This window comes from Amphiura filiformis, chromosome 16 (genome assembly GCF_039555335.1).
Source record: "Amphiura filiformis chromosome 16, Afil_fr2py, whole genome shotgun sequence".
Lineage (NCBI taxonomy): Eukaryota > Metazoa > Echinodermata > Ophiuroidea > Amphilepidida > Amphiuridae > Amphiura > Amphiura filiformis.
Genome location: NC_092643.1, coordinates 25,062,640 through 25,082,410, shown reverse-complemented (window position 1 = coordinate 25,082,410; position 19,771 = coordinate 25,062,640). Strand labels below are relative to the sequence as shown.

The 19,771-nt window shown below is 37.9% G+C and overlaps 1 protein-coding gene across 1 annotated transcript; it reads right to left on the bottom strand.

The window, feature by feature from the left end:
• Window positions 1-5,127: 5,127 nt before the first annotated feature.
• Window positions 5,128-18,302, bottom strand: LOC140172509 (peroxisomal multifunctional enzyme type 2-like). Its single transcript, XM_072195654.1, has 10 exons — window positions 18,102-18,302; window positions 15,057-15,228; window positions 13,964-14,031; window positions 12,864-12,939; window positions 11,253-11,416; window positions 10,051-10,174; window positions 8,415-8,521; window positions 7,296-7,431; window positions 6,604-6,710; window positions 5,128-5,277 (listed from the first exon to the last, which is right to left on the bottom strand). The coding sequence occupies exons 2-10, from the start codon at window positions 15,205-15,207 to the stop codon at window positions 5,128-5,130; spliced, it is 1,083 nt and encodes a 360-aa protein (XP_072051755.1). The 5' UTR covers window positions 15,208-15,228; window positions 18,102-18,302.
• Between the last annotated feature and the right edge of the window lie 1,469 nt (window positions 18,303-19,771).

Sequence of the window (19,771 nt, the reverse complement as noted above, 5' to 3'; positions counted from 1 at the left end):
TTGTGGATCCTATATTCGCTACTTGCATGGTTCCATCATTATGCACCAAGTCGGGAGAGCCTTGAACTGGCAGCATACATGTACATGAATGGAAATTTAACTTTGGTGTAAGGTTGTGTAATTCTTTCTTGTTTGCTGCCAGTTTGAGGCTCTCCCCGCACATTGGTGGAACCATGCAATAAGGGAATTAGTAATACAATCTGGCACTGTCAACTTTCAAAGTGCCTTGAAATATTGCATTATTTTATATGAAAACTTACAACAGTAACTGGTTTGGTTTATTTTGGTAATAAATTAAAAGCATAGCATAAAGTGTTGTTTTGTATATTATTTTTTGGGTGCATTTAGAATTGCCACTACATAAAAGAACCACTAAGTGTCACCCACTGTCACTGAAAACATTTAGCAGGTGATCATTTTTTTTTTTTTTTAAGCAGTTGCCAATTCGTCATCAAAGTGATTACATAATTCTCTTGGTTACGGATCACGCTATTGATATGCCTTCAAGTGCCATACTTTGTATGTTTCGATCATGGTTCATTACTCAAGAGCGTGATCTTGTTGACATAGTAGCATAACGTAACTTCGATACTGAATTAGACCCTCTGGGAACAAAAGAAAAATTAATGCTTTTATGAGGTTGCCCCCTACCTGTTAATGGATGTCTCCACATTGACCATTCCAAATGCTCACTCCCACCTATTATCTGTTCCAAATCCAGTGATGCCTCATGCATATTACATGTATTATGGGTAGGATTAGCCTATGTGCACTAGCTTGGCCCTACCACAGGACCTTTTTACATGCATACTCCGAGATGCCATGCTATTATATCGTGAGAACTGCCAAACTCTGTGACCGTCGCCCATGGGAGCGGTCACTGGGTTGTGACCCGACACTTGGTTTTTAGCAGTTATCGGGATATAGCATGCGTGGTGTCTCCGGAGTATATAGTGTGTAAAAAAAGGCCCTGTGATGGGGCTAATGTTCACTGGAGGGGCTATAAATCAAGCACCACTTCCCTGTCATGTCCAAAGGTCCAGTGAAATTGAGGGGTCACTGGAGCTGGAATAGGTAATGGCAATTACCAGTAGTTTTATTGTTGGACCTTTTCCCCATTCAATATTTGAAGAGCTTTGTTGCAAAACCCCTTACATCCACTTGAGGAATTCTGAGAACACATAAAAAAATCACTAAGGGGGTTTTCAACAAAAGCAGTTTTTAGCGGGATGCTCATCCATCCTACCCAAGCATCCTGCCAAAAACTGCAAACCCCCATATATCAGTATTTTTTTTGATGATTTCTGGACATTGTTTTCTTAATATTGCTCAAGAGGATGTAAGGGATGCACCATTAGACTTCAAGGGGGGTTCGACGAAAGACTGAAGTTTTTTTTTTGCTGCCGAAGTGGTACGGTTTTTTTAATTTCTTGCATTTATACACAGTTGACACATCAGTACCCCTTCAAATACAAAGTGAAAAGTCCCATGACACATCAGTACCCCTTCAAATACAAAGTGAAAAGTCCCAACGCATACAAAATCTTGTAAACATACGCAATTTTACGCATTCTTAAATTTAATGATTCAATATAAAGTTTTTTCATTTGGGCCCTGGGAGGGGGCAAGAAATTTTTGCCCAGCCAAAGGGGGGAGGGCAAGCAATTCTTGGCAAGCGATTTTTGGCACACATGCCCGGGAGGTTCACTCCCAATGTGGCCTGTACACCATCCGCGAACACAGAAAAGGGGTAGTTTTTCGTGGGTAGGCACGATACACGCAAATCGTGTTTAGGCTGTCAAAAACTTGTACCTGGAATTTTGTGCCAACGGAAATGAAATTTAGGGCATGAAATTTGATGCAAGGAATAACATCCCTGTTTAGGGTGTGAAAACAGGCGCGTGTTACCTGTTCAGGGTATCGTTTTAGCCAAGGGTGAAATCCTTGTTTAGGGTGCTTTTCAAAAGTTGATTATCGCGGATGGTATACAGGTCACAATGGGAGTCCCCCCCCCCCTGGCATTCATGGGGTGCCTTTTAAATAAAACTTTCTACAGTGGTTCAAGAAAACATTTAATAATACTTATGAATAATCATTAGGGGCTGTGCAATAATTATGAGCCGGGAGGGTAAAATTGGTGGCGGGGGCAAGAGAGTTTTAGCCAGCCATTACCAAAAGGAGGGGTACAAGCAATTTTTGGCAAGCCGGGGAGGGGGTGGGGGAATGTAAGGAATGGCACACATTCATGGGGCCCCTTAATATAAAATGCTCTAAAAAGGTTTTCAGAATATATCTGGACCATTTATTAAGATTTGCAAATTGAGATCCAAGAAATTTGGAATGTGTGAAGGGGGAGCCTTTTTGGCGGGTAGAGAGGGGGGGGGGCAATTAAGCGATTTTTGGCAGGCCGTTGGGAAATTTTACCCACCTGGGGCTCATAATTATTGCACAGCCCCATAATGTATTGAAGTACAAGTAAATTTATGACGTACAGATCTGGGGTTTCTTTGCTTGTATTTGTAGAAAACATCACAAAAGTATTTGTAAGTATCAAAAAATCTGAAAACTTATGCACCTTTGCATATCCATCAAAAAAGCTTTCATTTTTTCTAATTTCCCCCTAAATTTTGGGGAAATTTCAAAAACGTTGGCTACAGTGAATAATTTACAAAAATTCATAAGCCATTCAGTTCAGTTCAGTTGAGGATTTCCCGCCTTTTCATTCAGGCGCACAACCATTAGCTGATGAAATGCATCAGTAGTTCACATCAAAACAAAAACAATTATACAGTTGAGGATTTCCCGCCTTTTCATTCAGGTGCACCGGCAGCACCGCCATAAGGTGTAGTTTAGCTGATGAAACGCATCAGTAGTTCACATCAAAACAATTATACATGCAGTCTATCCTGACCCGGCCACCACCACCACCACCACATTACAATAATTTAACCAGGTTAATTTTCCGAAAAAGACTGGAGCCAAGAATGACAACAATCAATACCATGCATCAATTAATATCTTTTTGATCTCATTATGGCAAAACGTTAACATGGTTTAATGCAGGAAACTTAATTCCTGGTTAATGTTAATGATTAGGGCCATAATCAATCAATATTTATAGCTCTTTTTCTCCTTCATTTCCTGTTTCCATTCAGATACAGAAGTCTGTGGTGCTGAATGTCAAAGTAAAACAATGTGTTTGTTCTGTCATCAATGTTTCTTATCATGCAGTGGCGTAACTAGGGTTGTAGCACCCGGGACAAGAAACAAAGTTGGCGCCCCTACCTCCCACCGAGAATATCTTAGACGCCCTCCCCATTCTTGAAACAATTGCGCTGAGTGCGTGAAATTTTGGACAAATAAGGCCTACCACTAATTAATTTTGGTTTAATACTAGAAGTTGAATACTGTCTTAAAATGTTCTTTCAATTGAGTCTGTGCCGAAATGCTCGCGAAGCGTGCAAATATTTTGACTTTCATCGCTTGGAGGCGCAGAATCGATGCTAAATTGGTCAATTTGGCATTTTGCCCCCCTCTGCCCCCCCCCCCCCCCGTACTTACGCCACTGTTACCATGTTTTGATTTGATTTGCTCTCTTCACGAAAGCATTTCTGTCCGTGGACCAAAAGAGTGAAGACATGATCCACTCTGTTGTCAAATGTGGGCTACATCCATTGCCCATGAAAAATAAAAACAACCTAAAGCAGTCAATGTCACGAAGCGGTGTAGTCATGAATAACAAATAGTAGGACGATGGCCATTGCCGAATAGGAAAATATACATCCCCATCGAAAAGTTGTGTCATTTCATAACCATGGCCTGGGACCCATACCTGTAGCATGGGACCCATACCTGTACCCGTACTCATGTCCCGGGACCCGTACTTGTGGCAGGTCCCAATACTACAAGTCTGATTCCCATAGACCTTGAGCTACCTTGTGGAAGTGTTGTAGGGTTTAGTTCCAAGTTTTCACCTCATGGTGAAATCTGGCCTAATGTGAGACTGATCATTATTATTATGAAGTAGGAACTATATACTTCATAATCATAATTACTGGGATAATGACATATGCACCAAACACAGTTTTGACTTACTATAATACTAAATATTTCTTTAATACTCGTTGATGATTCACAATACTGTTAAATAGTAGCTTAGTCTGTTTTTAGTCATCTTAGTGTGTTCAGTTGTAGAACAAATGGTAAAACCTCGGGTTACAATCCGCCATATTGTGTTTGCACAAATTCTGGGCACAACTCAAGTAATGAAGCTAAATCTAGATCGCTTAAGGTAGCGCCACACGCGCAAAGGCTTGAAAGCCTAAATTGGCACCAACAAGTGTATGGGGGCAAAGTCAATATAATTATATACAAGGAGAAAAAGATAAACTCATCATTGTACAAAAATATGCATGTATATAAAATATATTTTTAAATATGTGATATAAAATTACCAACATGATGCATGATAAAGAGTATGTTTAAAAATAATTTGTTTCATAACACATGGTGAATGTCTAGAGATGATTTCAATGAATTTAGAGAAGTACAGTTTGATGAAGTCCAGCAGTGGAAGCTGAAAGTTCTGCAAGGGGCTGTGCAATAATTATCTCCTCCTCCCCATAATAATTTCCTCCTCCTCTTGGGCAGATTAAAGAGAGTGTGGGGGTAAGGTTTTTCTTGAGAGAGGGTGGGGCAAGCATTTTTTGGCAAGCCATTTGAAATTTGCCTACCCAGAGGGACAGATAATTATTGCACATTATTGAAATCCCCATACACGCACATGGGTCCGGTGCTGGTCTGCTTTGGTTTCAAATATGTGATGCAATCAAGCAAAATCAGTCGGAACTCGGAAATATTAAATATTTTCTTATATGATAGAAAAAAGCCTTTGCAAAGCTGTATTGTGCAGAAAACCCCATTGAAATTGAGCAAAAAGTTCCAAAGATATGAGAATTAAAGAGTTTCCAAAATAAAAGGAAATATTACCTTTCTTTGGCTATATCTCAAAATCAATATTTCTGAGTTCCGACTGATTTTGCTTGATCGCATCACATATTAGCATTTTTACCCTACACGGAGGCCAGCACTATCATCAAGTCTTAATAAAAGCTATTTCCCTCTTCATCAATCAATATGATGAAAATCCACATATGCACCCGATATCACTACATCCTTGGTTTCTGTCACTTCACATTGAAAATGCACTCTGTTTCCATCCCTCCACATATTTGTCCTGATAGTCTGACCCGGATACACTGGCTTGGAAAAACGGACCTATGAAAAAAATCACACAAGAGAAAAGAAACAACATTATACTTCCAAATTCACTTTCATTATCAAGGATGCAACTACTAAAATGTTCTTGCTTGCTAGACTATTGTTTAGAGCCTTTTAGCTTTTAGTAAAGCCATGATTTTTCCGTGTTACAAAATTTAAATTCTGTGTTACAAATTGGACGATTCCGTGATTTTCCGTTTTACATTATAAAGCACTGAAAAGTGCATACATTCTCATACAAGCATGTTTTTAAAAGTGTAATTTGTCTTATATAATTATATGTACCTTTTTACTGTAGTCTCCCCTTAACATCCCCATTAAAATTAAGCATCATCAATTGTCTTGTGTGTACTTCCGATAGCTGTATCGGACAGAATCTTGCATCGTAGGCCTAGAATAAATGCTAGAATGGATTGTTTAATGGTTGATTACTGCTAAATTATCACTTTTTTGCAAATCAACACAAAAAGTTGGACATTTTACACAGATTTTCACTACTTTGTGGCATTTTCAAATTTCCGTGAGCAAACCCTGAATTCTGTGAATTCCGTTTTTCCGTATCACAGAGAAATCATGGCTTTAGCTTTTAGCTCGAACTGGTTCCAGTTCCTCCCACCCAGGAGGGGCCTTTGAGCTGGTGTAATTTGTTATGTCAACAGAATTAGAGAAGGAGAACCAGGACTCCCTATACCGCCACATACAATTGTGCCGTACAAAAAAAATTTCTTGCAGATTAATTCGTTTAGCAAAAATAGTGTGAAAGTTGAATTACGTTCTGGTACCCCAGAATGAAATTACAACACATTATCTATGGAGCAGTGTAATACACATAATCATGCATAACTTGCTAAAGCAAAATCAGAATCAATTGAAATTTTGGGAATAAGCTTTTTTCGTGTCTATCTACTGAAGAATGTCATAAAAAGAGGATGCTAGGATCACAAAATACTCCTTTAATTGTCAACAGGGTTGTTTGATTTCAATCACGCCGATTTAAATCACTGATTTAAATCGCGATTTAAATCACTTGATTTTTTTTTTAATTAAAATTTAAAATTCATTTTTTACCATTTTTGATAAATATAAGTAAATTTCTTTCTTAAATTGACTGTTTTACTTCATTCCTAATGTTGATACAATTAAAATACCTCTATGATGTCACTATCTATTGCTAAAAATTCATTTTCAAGGTGCAGAATTCAACAGGTTTTTCCCCATGATTTTACCAAATTTTTTCTTTGAAATTTTCTCATGTAAAAAAATCAAAAAAATCAACAACCCTGATTGTTGATTTTAATTGGATTACACAAGCAAAACACTCACCTTTACTGCTTTGAATTTGGCAACATCATTATTTGCATATTGTTGAAGAACATGACGAATGCCATACGCCAAAGTGCAAAGACCATGAAGAATAGGCTTTGAAAATCCTGCAATTTAATTTGTGAAAAGACATAAATTTTTACTTACACACAAATGAATGTGAATAGAAGTTGAGTGGGTGTAAGTAATACCAGGACAAACATGGCCAAAAGTTGTAATGTGCATCTGTTTTTGGCCTGGGGTTTTTGGCCCAGTGTATAGACCACAATTGTCCTCATTTTGGCCCATTTTTTAGCATATAAATTTATGTGCCCTTCGCAATATACTGATTTTAGTCGCTGGTCAGCAGAACAATTTTTTAAAAGTTTTCGCCCTGGCTCTGTGGCCTGGGTATGCCATACAATATTGAAGAAAGTGTTCATCCATTCTGTTGTGCAAGAGGCTACATGATTATGTGGGGTGAATTTTTTTTTTGGGGGGGGGGGTGGGATCCAAAGGTTTGCCTGAAAGTGACAATATTTGCTCCAAATTTTTTTTCTGATATCTTATTATGACTAGGAAGGCCAGTGGGGGTAAAGCCTAAGGTTATAGGTATTAGGCATGCCCACTCCCCATCTCTGGTGTGCTGCTGTCATCGATTTGTCCTTTACCAGATGAAAGATATGATGAGTCTCATGATATGACAGACTTACCCACTCTTGCAGCTACAGTTGGGTTAAAATGCAATGGATTATAATCTCCACTGAGTCTGTACAGAGCCGCTTGATCTACAGATGTTGCCTGGGATACGGAAAAATCAGCTGGTCTTGTTGGTGGCTTAATGGTGGGCTGCAAAAAACAATATTGGATGAGGCTACTGAGAGTTGATGTTGAGTTTCTAGATTTTTTCCCGAGTGATGAGGCAACTCTTTCGTTATTCATAATTTTTTGAAAATTCATTAAAAAATCACACATACACTTGTCATGTATCTTCCAATGGGATATTCCAATTAAAATCCACACTCCCCCTGTGGAAGATTTTGGAAATATATTCCACAGAGGGAGTATGATTTTCAAATGGAATGAATATATTAAGTGGCTCAATTTGAATTTCATACATGTTGTACACTCTCTGAAAAAAAATTATTCCGATTCTTCCACTGAGGGAGGGTGAGTTTCAAATGGAGCTGCTAATGTCTTCATTCTATTTAAAATTCATACTCCCTCTGTGGAAGATATTTCCAAAATCTTCCGAAAATCTTCCACAGGGGTAGTGTAGATTTTAAATGGAATAGCCCAATGCAAGCCTTGAAATAAGGATTTCGGAACCAGGAGCAATTGTACTATAATTTAACAATAAATTGCTCCTGGTCTATGTCTTTGTGTGTAATTTTCCAACAGAAGCAGGAGCATTTTGCCAATCACCAGGCGCAAATTTGCGCTTTTGCTCCCCTTATTTCAAGGCCTGCCCCAATGTCCATATTCAGGATGACTACTTCATACACTGCTTAATTGTTTTATGGTGGTGTATAATACACAGTGTACAATTTGAGTGTCATTTAAGAAATTTACAGCAAAACTTCTTTCAAATTTTATTTAAATTCTTCAATGTCCACAACAATTTGGGTAAATTTAACCAAGTTCGGCTTTTTTTTAACATATCAGTTGTTAGCTTCACAAAAAACAGTGCTGTGTATAAATTAAAACAGTCAATGTATGACAAAGCTAAATTTGCTTTGGTATGCATTTTACTCTCTAATATGATATGTAAGAAACATTTGAAAAAAAAGTTGAATAAGTTAGTGTTTGATGAATTTATGAATGGCTCTTACCTTTTCATGATTACTGGTTTTCTTTCCACCAAATCCCCCGAAACCAACAATGAAGATAGAAAACTGGTTATATGTAATCAGTGTGTCTTTGTCGTCGTATGTATGAACTGGGGAAAAAATAAAAAATATAAATTTATAAACATTTGAATGTGAATTTGCACTTCTCTATTTATCCATAATTAGTAAGTATATAAAATAATAAGAAATGGTTTTTAAAAACCAGGATTTGAACCTGGGACTTTATTTAATCCTGGATGGTCATTTATGTATGTGGAGACTTGTTATAAAAACCATTAATATTTTGACTTTCTTTCTTCATCAAGTATGAAGCTGTATGTATAATAGTTTATTTTTGTATTCTCATGTTTGTGTATGTGTATTTAATTTGCAGCTGCCATGCCCCCCCTTCTTCTCTTTCTATCTCCTCTTCCTCTCCTTGTCTCTTTTCCTTGCAGCCTCTCTCATTATCTACTTCCCATTCTCCTCTCACTCTCTCTCTCTTTATCTCTCTATATATACAGAAATGGGTTTCATTGCTGTAACCCGGGGGTACTCTGTTTTGGTAGGGGTATGCCGCACAGTGTCGACACCCAGTATTATAAATATAAATTAAATACTCCGTTGGTGGCGGGCAGGCGATTGGTATTTCACCGAGCATAAAGAAAAGGAGTCCTATCTGATTGGCTAGAAATCGATCGCTAGATCGCTCAGTGGTGGAGTACAAACCTCATACTGGAGAGATGTATTCAATTCGATTGAAATCAGTATTCTATTATTGATGCAGATAAAGAAAGCTGCATAGTGTGTCGATAATGTACATTGTATTATAGATACAGCACCTGGATCTTACATGTGTTCTTTTATAAAATTGTAATTCTCAAACAGTTGAATATATCACAATTTTGATGAACAATTTCAAAGTGACTTTACTTTTGCTGCAAAGTGACTTTACTTTTTATACCTGTAGAGACTGACTATGAGTGTCACGGCCCTGATTCTACCTGCATATAAGGAACCGTTCACAAACACTTGTAAGGGGGGGGCCTGATGCAAAAAATTTCATCAAAAAATTTTTCGGGGCCCCCTTTACAGACCTCAAAAATTTCAGGGCCCCCTTTTTTGACATGAAAATTATGGGTAAACCCCATAGAAAAGCATATAAACTCAATTTTTCCAGGAAAATTTGTGGTCATTTTTTTCAGGGCCCCCCCTTAGGAGGGTCAAAAATTTTCAGGGCCCCCTTTTTGCATCAGGCCCCCCTTACAAGTGTTTGTGAACGGTCCCTAATGCTTTGTAACACTCAAGATTGATAAAGACGCAAATTATTGTTTAATTTCAGGGTTTGCTGAAAAATGCTGAGGTACACCATTTTTGTCTCCAAGCTTCAGGTTGACAAACCAATATGCATAGGGCAATTCTCTTTGCAGTAACCCTTTGATGAGCGCGTACTACTGTGATGTTGCAAAGGCGGACCTAAAAACGCTTATGACGCAAAGTTCATTCATAAATTTCCACTCGGCAACAGCACATTGCCTCAGCAGCAAATCAGAAAATCAGAGACAAGTCCGTTTCAACACAGTAAATGTGATCGCTCTCATCAAAGGTTTACTGAAAATATTATAATATTGAAACGTACCGTCAAATAGCAACAAAGCTCCAGATCGCTTATCCATGACATCAACTACAACACATTCATTCCTTAAGGTGGCAGCTCTTGGCATCGGTCTAAATACTTCCATATATTGTTCGCCATGAAGAACCTGTACAAAAACAAATACTGATATGTTTTTAATAAATGAGACATTTGTGATATGCTAATTGACATTCATAATAATTGTATTTATTAAAGGAGTATTGCATGATAATGGTATCATCTCTCATCCATGCATTTCCAATTAACAATTGAATAAACCGTGCATTGTACCGGCACTTGGAATAGTCGGCAGGTCCCCATCGTGGGCAAGCAAGCTTGACCGATGACCATGCTTAGCAATTTCGACCACATGCATCATATTGATTTGCAACTTTTGAAAATGCCCCAATGTTCATTTACTGGTATCAATCTTAGTAGAGTGTTTGTTAGCTAACAAGATTCTGCACATGACCCTATCAATCAAATTGTCATAACAAGATCAGGTTTTGGTGTAGGACAGGTATAGCTTCGGTCTTTCTTCATGGGGGGTATATAAATAAGGAACAGAAACCAAGGAGAACAAATACTAATAATTACCTATAGATGGCTTCAAACTCCAACCGCTGAATACCATTTAAAGTAAAAATGTGTGATTTGCAAGAAGAACAGATTCCTATATAATGTTAGTTTTCACTGATCACATTGTCCCCTTTAAATTTCAAGCCAAACAAATGAGGTAAAACGAAGAAAATTGCTATTTCATTCCAGCACCTACAATGCGTGTGTTAGCTCGCCGATCATATTATTATTGACGGAGGTTCACATAGCGTAAGACGGATAGTGATATATATACACACAGTTTATACGTCAAGACGTAAGATAAAATAGATATCCGGTTTTATTATAAAAATTTAAATTTTAAGTTGCCATTAAAGCACCTCAGGCTTAGTCTTTCACATGGTATTTTGGTACACCACTGGGTATTACAATCATGCAAAAAGTAGAAATTCAAGAAAAATTGAGGGCATCGCTGTGCAGCAAATCACACATGGCTTTAACTGTGTTCTATTGTTTAGAACAATAGAAACCAGATCCAATCCCTTGTTCTCTCAGGTGGCCAGTGGTCAACAAGTGATTGGAGTGTCACTGTTAGTGTGAAGCCATCCTTTAAAAGAATTATTGTAATAATAAAAAACTAAAATCACCTTGGCTGGGTCAAGATTTGCAAGCCCTGGAAGTCTTCCTTCAAGCGTTAATAACAGAACTTCCCTCTGTGCTGGTATGAATCCGTAAGATGGCAGGACACAAAAATTGTCATCCTTCTCAAACAGAAACTTCAAATAATCAGACTGGGTGGTAGAGACCCCAACTGTGAAAAAGTTGAAACAAAATGTGAATAGCATTTTCAGGCTAATGATACATGTACTTGGTAAAATCATGTTGGAGTGTAATTGACAATTGTTAATCTTAATTCTGAATTTGGGGCTACCATAGTTACAAGTGATCTATGTTTCACATCCCAAATTAGCTCTTTCTCTAAAGTTTCTCATATCACGCACACTACCCAGCAAACACAAAATAAGGTTATAAAACATTTAAATAATGTTAAAATTAGTGGTACAAAGTAAGATTATATTATGAAAAAAAGTTTGTCTCAAAGCTTGCGCGCGCATTTGTAAAATCATGCGATTTGAAAAAAAAGAAATGCAATTTTTTTTTATTTCAAAGATTTTCTTTATTTTAATTTTTTCCTGAAATATTCGGCGAAAATCTAGACTATGCCATAGTCGATTTTTGATAAATAAAAGCATGTTATTAATGTTAATCATGATGAAAGCATTCAGTTGAACTCGAAATTATACTGATATTTATTACATCAAAATACTAGTATAAAATTGTTATGAAAAAGTTTATATAATTATATTAGTGACAGTAAAAGTAAAGTGTACATAGGCTTACATTATTGAATGCAACATATCATAATGTCATAATTGTATTGGCACTTCAAATGCTGAACAATTCTGATTTTAGAATCTGCCAGTTTATTAATCGCGAAATTCCAGGTTAAAAATCGACTATGGACTTTCAATTTTAAATGGGATTTTGAACAGGCAAAGTCCCTAACACTCACACTGTCAATCATACTTGTTTATCAATCAAATTTAACCGCAAGCAAATACAAGACGTGCTCATGCACTCACTGACGCGTTCATGCAATTACACAACACAAAGGCCGCATACTTGTGTACCAATCACAAGCCAGATCCATTTAAAGATGCATTACATCATGGCCAATTTTAGAAGGCCAGATTTCCGACAATCTCATCCATAGAAGCTCATAGACAGCCGTGTTAAGCATGTAAACCGCAATCCAAAGTCAGTAGTCCACTTGGGAAGCTAACAGAGGGAGTAGGGTGACTGAAAAGATCAGATGTGAAAACCTATCAATTGTGCACACATTAATTAAATCAGAGTTTTAAGCTTAAATACAATATCCAGAGTATGCACAATGGGCAAGTGGACTATGGGGTAGTCTAGCGAAAATCAGATTTTTTTTTTCTTTCTAAGACTGGATAAAAACGAGTTGCCACTGCACAGAATTAACATTGAATCACTTCCATATTTTATTTGTAACCTATACATACAGTCCTTTAATTGTAGAACAGAAATTATAATTTTCAATTTTAACACACCATAAAAATACCAAGTCAGGAATTTAAAAAAATTGCATTTCGCATTTGTTGTCAAACCACTCTTGAGCTTTGAGACAAACCATTTTTTTGGCATAATGCAAAAATGTTATGTTTGCCTCTCACCTCCTAGAGCATACAGTATGGCATCATGAGCTGTATAGTTGTGCCTCCATTCACACCGATATCCAATAGCTTTAACCTGATAAATAACAAGAGTATACATTATGGTAATATAGTGACCACAGCAGCTGAAAGGAGTATCCCATCATGCATTGCAGTATATCTGCATGCTCCATAGCAAATGTATACAAAATATAATCAAGATACTTCAGGGGTCATACTTTTTCAAACAAAAGTCTAAGCTCCCCTGATTTAAGCGAGTAATTGAAAGTTGAAGTGAGGGATTTTGTGTACATTTTCTATGACACATTTTGTTCTATTATGGTACCGCAAAGCATAATGGGATACTCCCTTTAGCTGCTGTTTAGTAACAGCTTCATTCGGGGGAGGGGGCCAACAGTAGAAATGAGGGTTCAGGGATGTGTGGCAGATTCGGGATGCATTTTCAGCCATTTAGTTCAGACTTGGGGTGCATTTCAGCCATTTAGTTCAGACTTGGGGTGCATTTTCCGGGGCACTATCGGCCATTTTGGTTTATTGATGGCCCTCAATTTCATGAAAATTTGGTTTAAAGAAAGGGTAGTTTTTCAAAATGTTCTCAAAAAAGTACCAATTTTTTATCGTGTTTTTAACAAAATTTGCAAAAATTGTCTAAACATTGGAATCATTTCAGGTCTGTTTTTTGTCAAATTTGGTTAAAGTCAGGCAGTTTTCAGAGTCCCAGCTACACATCCCCAAACCAAAGTTGCCCCCCCCCCCTCCCCGGGTCCATTCCACACCGATATCCAATTTAGCTTTAACATGTTTAAGAGTAATAAGTCACTTCTTTTAGCATACATGTTCATTAGTCAATATTTTGCATCAACAAGTATAATACTTGATGACAGGGCTTAAATTAAAGAATACTAGGGTGATGGGGCCCCTTCTTTTTTTTAAATAGACCCTGTATTAAAAAGCAACACTCAATGGACAGGGATGATTTCCTGATAAAATAGCCCCCATAAAACATTTTGGAGGTCTGCTTGATGGCAATGTTTGAAAAATAGATTATGCCTTTAAATTAAATATCCAAAAAAGTATATTAAAAAGTCAACCAAACTTACTAGATCTCCTTTAGTGCCAACATCTTTGTTATATTGTCTACATGCAGCTTTTTTGAAGTAATGAAAATCTGTATACAATATAAAAATGGTACAAAATAATATGTTGCTATTTGTTATCAATGCACAGATTAAGGGTAGACTAGGTATTGATGGTCGAAGCAGGCAAAAATTGATTTTTATTATCTTAATCAATATATTATTGAAAAATAACACTTTGATGTTTTGCAAAAGTTCATTCTACAAATCATGAAATCTTTGAAAACTTGCTTGATTTATCATTGTTAATGAGTATTATACGTTTTATAAAAAGTGTTTTAGTTTCAGCCCTCTTTACAACATAACTCAAGAACTGCAGGACCTACAAAAGTATATCTGTGATATTTGAATTCTTCTACACACTCGCTATGAAATGATCAATGCAATTTTTGCCAAAGCTCGCTACCATTCGCAAGATGCTGTGATAAGGGACCATTCACAAACACTTGTTAGGGGGCCTGATGCAAAAGGGGGGCTCTGAAATTTTTGACCCTCCTAAGGGGGGCCCTGAAAAAAATGACCACAAATTTTCCTGGAAAGATTTGTTTATATGCTTCTCTATGGGGTTGACCCATAATTTTCATGTCAAAAGGGGGGGGGGCCTGAAATTGTTGAGGTCTGTAAAGGGGGGCCCCGAAAATTTTTTGTGATGAAATTTTTTGCATCAGGCCCCCCCCCTTACCAGTGTTTGTGAATGGTCCCTAATACATTTTGAGTTTAAGATTTCTTTTTTGGCATGATGAGAGGCGGGGGGCAAGCATATTTTGGTAGGCCATTTTGAAATTTCCCCAACAGGGAGAACAGATATATAATGCACAACCTCTTAACCCCACGAGCACTACCTGCAGATCTAACATTGCCTCTGATTGGTCAATTACATGATATCTTTACTTTAATCACCAATCAGAATGGAGCTTTGCAAATAATTCACCCCAATTTTTTTGCGTGGTGAAATTATTCTAAGAATGTTGCTGATTGGTCCAATTGAAAATGAAAACTTCTTTTTGGCCAATCGGCAGGTAGTTGTCATGGGATTAAGTTGTATACTTTTACTTACTAGTTCCATTTGCATTGAGCACCAATTGATTGCGTCCCTTATTCCAATGGTGATGCCTTACAACATTGCCTGGATCATATAGTCTTGCTGTACAAGAACAAAGTGATTTCTTCTGACTCAACCTACAGAGCTGCCTTACTGTTAGCATCATGCTGTGTGTGCTATTTTGAATCTTGAGAATTTGAAATAAAATGAGAAATAAATTAACATTAAAAATCATTGTAGAACTGAGGTTAGCAACTGTTGCAATTTGGTAGTTAACAACATCTTGCAAATGGTAGTGAGGTTTGGCCAAATTTACATTGATCAATTCATAGCGAGCGTGTAGAAGAATTCAAATATCACAGATATTCTTTTGTAGATCCTGTGGTTCTTGAGTTATGTTGTAAAAAGCACTGAAACAACTTTTGTAAAAATGTACATAACTCATTTATAACTACAATAAATCAAGCACATTTTCCAAGTATATGATTTGTAAAAATCATCAAAATGTTATTTTTCGATAATATATTGATTTAAATAATGAAATCGACCAACAATACGTTGTGTACCCTTAAAGCAATATTGTAACATTTAAATTCTTTTTGATAAAAAAATATTAAAAATTAGTGTGGTGTATGTGCCTTTTTTTAAATTCTGAGGTGAGGTAAAACAAAGAAAATTACTATCCAATTCTTAATGAGAACTACCTGCCGATTGGCCAAAATGAACATTGTACTCGGTAAATCCCGGTACGCCTCTGTTTGGTGGGTATGCTCCCCCGGAATTTTGAGGTGGCGGGTCTTTGGGAGCTGCGAACCGGGCTGTAAACAAGTAAAATGGGGGCTTTTGGAGCTGCGAACAGTCAAAATCAAGGGTCTTTCTTGGCTTTTTGGTTGAAAATCACCTGAAAAAAACAGGGACTCTTTTAGAATACCCTACCACTGTAGATTTTCAATGGGGGTCTTTTATGAACGACCCATACACATACACTGTGAATGTAAAAAATGGTGGGTATATTCTAAAAGATAGCCAAAAAGAGAAATATGAGGAATGAGCAATTTTTGAGAAATTAATGAGAAATTATCAAATTCAAGGGTCTTTCGGAGCTCTATTTTGGTCAAATATAGGGGGCCTTTCGGAGCTGCAAAATCCAAAAAGGGGGTCTTTCCTGTATGGTCATATGCCCTCCCCCCCAGAGCCCAGGGTCACAAGCAACACTGCAACACAGGCAACAAACAATGAAGAGATACATACAATCTCGGGGTCACAAGCAATGCAGCAACACGGCAACAAACAAAATTAAAAATTAATAAAAACTATATTTCAATCAAACATGCATTTCTGACATTAATGCAGTGTGCACATTAAAGAACATCACAGGCTATTTTGCTCGAGAAGTCTAGCCAAGAATTTGCTCACCGATAGCTTCACATTCTAGGCTAGAGACCATTGCATTCAAAATCTAGTCAGATTAAGCTGAAGCATGAAACCGTGTAAAAGCAATGGAAGTTCAGAAGTAAACACAGCCGATCACGACAGGCGATTGCATCAAAAATGTTGCTAAAATTACACTTCAGCTAAATTTTTAACAGTCCAAAATAGGCAAATCTTGTTCAAAAGATTACAGTCGAATCATAGAAATACCTTTCATCCAAATTTCAATATTAACAGAATAAATAACCTCGGTGCAAAAAATTGCACTGCTGTCCGACCGAAAAACGATAGCAAAGGACTCTAGGCTAGCATCGAATGCGTAACTATCGTGTGCAAATTTAAAGCTAGAGTTCTCGAGTAAAGGCTAGTACAAGTTACTCGAGAACTCTAGCTTCAATTTGCACACGATAGTTACGCATTCGATGCTAGAGTACTTTACTATGGTTTTTCTGTCGGACAGCGGTGCAATTTTTTACACCGGAGGTTATTTATTCTGTTAATGTTGAAATTGGGATGAAAGTTACTTCGATGAGTCAACTGTATCTTTTGAGCAAGATTTATGTATTTTGGACAGTCTAAAATTTTGCTGAAGTGTAATTTTAGCAACATTTTGATGCAATCGCTTGTCGTGATCGGGCTGTGTTTACTTCTGAACTTCCATTGCTTTACACGGTGTCATGCTTCAGCGAATCCGACTAGATTTTGAATGCAATGGTCTAGCCTAGAATGTGAAGCTATCGGTGAGCAAATTTTTGGCTAGAGTTCTCGAGCAAAGTACAAGGAACCCATACCGTAGTAGCTCTGCACAACTAGGGCAGCACCAATACGAAAATGTCATACCGATAAATGATGTGTCTGTTTTTCCCGGTTTTTAAAGTTTGCGTTGAGAACTAAAGGCTATTCGAAAAGAGCAGGGGATCATTCATCCCGGTACTGTTGACTGTACTTCAAAAATACACTCATCTACTCTAGGTTCTAGAGTAAAAATAAGCACAGCTTGTCTGTACGCAGTGCGCTAATACTCATACATATGAGGCCAGCACTAAAAAAATTAAGGAAGAAGAAGAAGAAAGCAACAGGGGCCTCGATCAGGGCAACAAATAGTGACTAGGGCTAGTTCGCAACGCAAACTTAAAAATCCGGGCAAAACAGACACATCATTTATCGGTATGACATTTTCGTATTGGTGCTGCCCTCCCGGGGGGGTCACTTCCATTGTGGCCTGTACACCATCCGCGATAATCAACTTTTGAAAAGCACCCTAAACAAGGATTTAACCTTGGCTAAAACGATACCCTAAACAGGGATTTTATTCCTTGCATCAAATTTCATACCCTAAATTTCATTTCCGCGTATTAGCAATTGCAATTTTGATACCCTTTTTTCCAATTTTTCATGTTTTTGACACCCTAAACACGTTACGCGTGCAGATCGTGCATATTCACTGAAAAAACTACCCTTTTACGCGTTTTCATTATCGCGGATGGTGTACAGGCCACAATGGGAGTGACCCCAGGGCTGCCCTATTTGCGTTGTGCAGAGCTACTACGGTAATACGGTATGGGTTCTCTGTACTAGACTATTAAAGCCAGGGCCTGCGTAAAAAAAAAATCATGTGATGCCACTCACCTTGACCTTGTCCTTGCAATGATTTATGAATAAATTATTGCATGACACTCATTTGAGTTCTTAGTTCAGACTTCAGTACCCGGGAGTTAACAGTTCGACAATTTCGAAGTAAGCACAAATTCCTCCAAATTATTTATATCTCATCTCCATTTCCATAGAGGTCAAACTAAAACTGCTTAATATGAAACACGCATGTGTACAGAAAGCTCGTAACGAGTACTCGGCTAATTACAGCGCGTCGCTGAATTATTTGTCCAATCAGCGCCCCGGAAATTGTTGATTGATTGGATTTGGTTTATTTTGGAGTTGACGAGTGACGGACGTGTTTTTCTCGACCTCCTCTGTCCTCCCCGTTGCCTTTTAATTATTTTTTAACCTGCTGTGCCGTGTGGCCACTTTTTAAGCTGTAGATATTCTCCTGCTTTTACTGATATCCAGCGTGTGCCTACGTTCTGCAAGTTTTTCTTTCGCCGCTGGAAAGTGGTTTGTGTGTTTTTAGCCGTGCTTGGTATCTTTTGTATCTGCCGCGGAGTTGTACTCGTGTCAAGCAAGGATTGATGACGACGCCATCTTGGACCAGCATCTCCTAGAAACCTGCCTCCTCGCTGCGGATACCGCTAAGTGCAATATTTTATCAAAAGTCTGCTTTGTACTTTTTAACATTTTAACATTTTAATGTTACTTCTCGACCGTTTTGATAGTGTGTGATATATTTTTAATACTAGTCGACATACGAGCTCATACGTCCGCCATTGATGATTTCGGCCATCTTGTTCCGCCATCTTGTTTTTATCGATCAGCTGTTGTGTTGACGAAGTGTATTGTATTTCAACCCCCTTGATGTTACAGTGCATAGTTTTGTTTGAGACAAACTGTAAGTGTGAACTCTATTTAACTGTGTATACTCCACTGCTGTGCAGAGGCATTTTCAGTCATGGTCCTACATGTACACAGAAACGAGATAGTCCCTGTGCCACCTGTGGGTAAGAAAGATGACATTGTTGAAGCAAGTAGAATTGATAACTGTGATGATAAATATGAATATGAAAATGTGGGAGAAAAACCTAACTACCAGAGAAGCTGAAGTTGCCATGAAAGGTAATCAACTGTCTTCTGCTAAAGCACATATGGCCAAGCTTGAGGAGAAAGTAAACAGGTATGAATTGGAGAATAAGACTCTAAAATCCCATTTACATAAACAACCGCCTCATCCAAACTCTGAACCTCGCATGCAGTCTGAAGACCCTGGTGTTGACGCATTGGTAGATGACACGACCAACGCCCGCATAAACAATTCTGCGAATACAATGCATGATAGACTGAATGCCTTGGAAAGACAAGTCATCAACAACAGGCTGTCCTACATGGAACTTAGAATTGAGCAACAGCGCTCCTTGGCTCCCTCCCCGAGCAACAATGTTTTGGACTCCAGCCGGATGCAGTGTTCTTCAAGTGTCCACTTGGCTTCACCGTCTGCCAACGCCTGCCGCTCTGAACATACCAATACATATAACTGCATTAGACCTTGCAATTTACATCAGAACGCCGGCTGCTCCTCTCCTTCGCAACTCAGACATGGTAATCTGATTCAGAATAACAACGCTACCATGGTGTCTCAGCAGATGCACACACTACCAAACACGTACCCAATGAACATGAATAACACATCC

Coding starts and splice junctions, on each gene's coding strand:
- LOC140172509 (XM_072195654.1), bottom strand. CDS start 15,207: ATGATGCTAACAGTAAGGCAGCTCTGTAGGTTGAGTCAGAAGAAATCA. Junction 14,032..15,056: donor GCTCAATGCAAATGGAACTA/GTAAGTAAAAGT, acceptor TATTGTATACAG/ATTTTCATTACTTCAAAAAA. Junction 10,175..11,252: donor CAAATCTTGACCCAGCCAAG/GTGATTTTAGTT, acceptor GTTTTTGTACAG/GTTCTTCATGGCGAACAATA.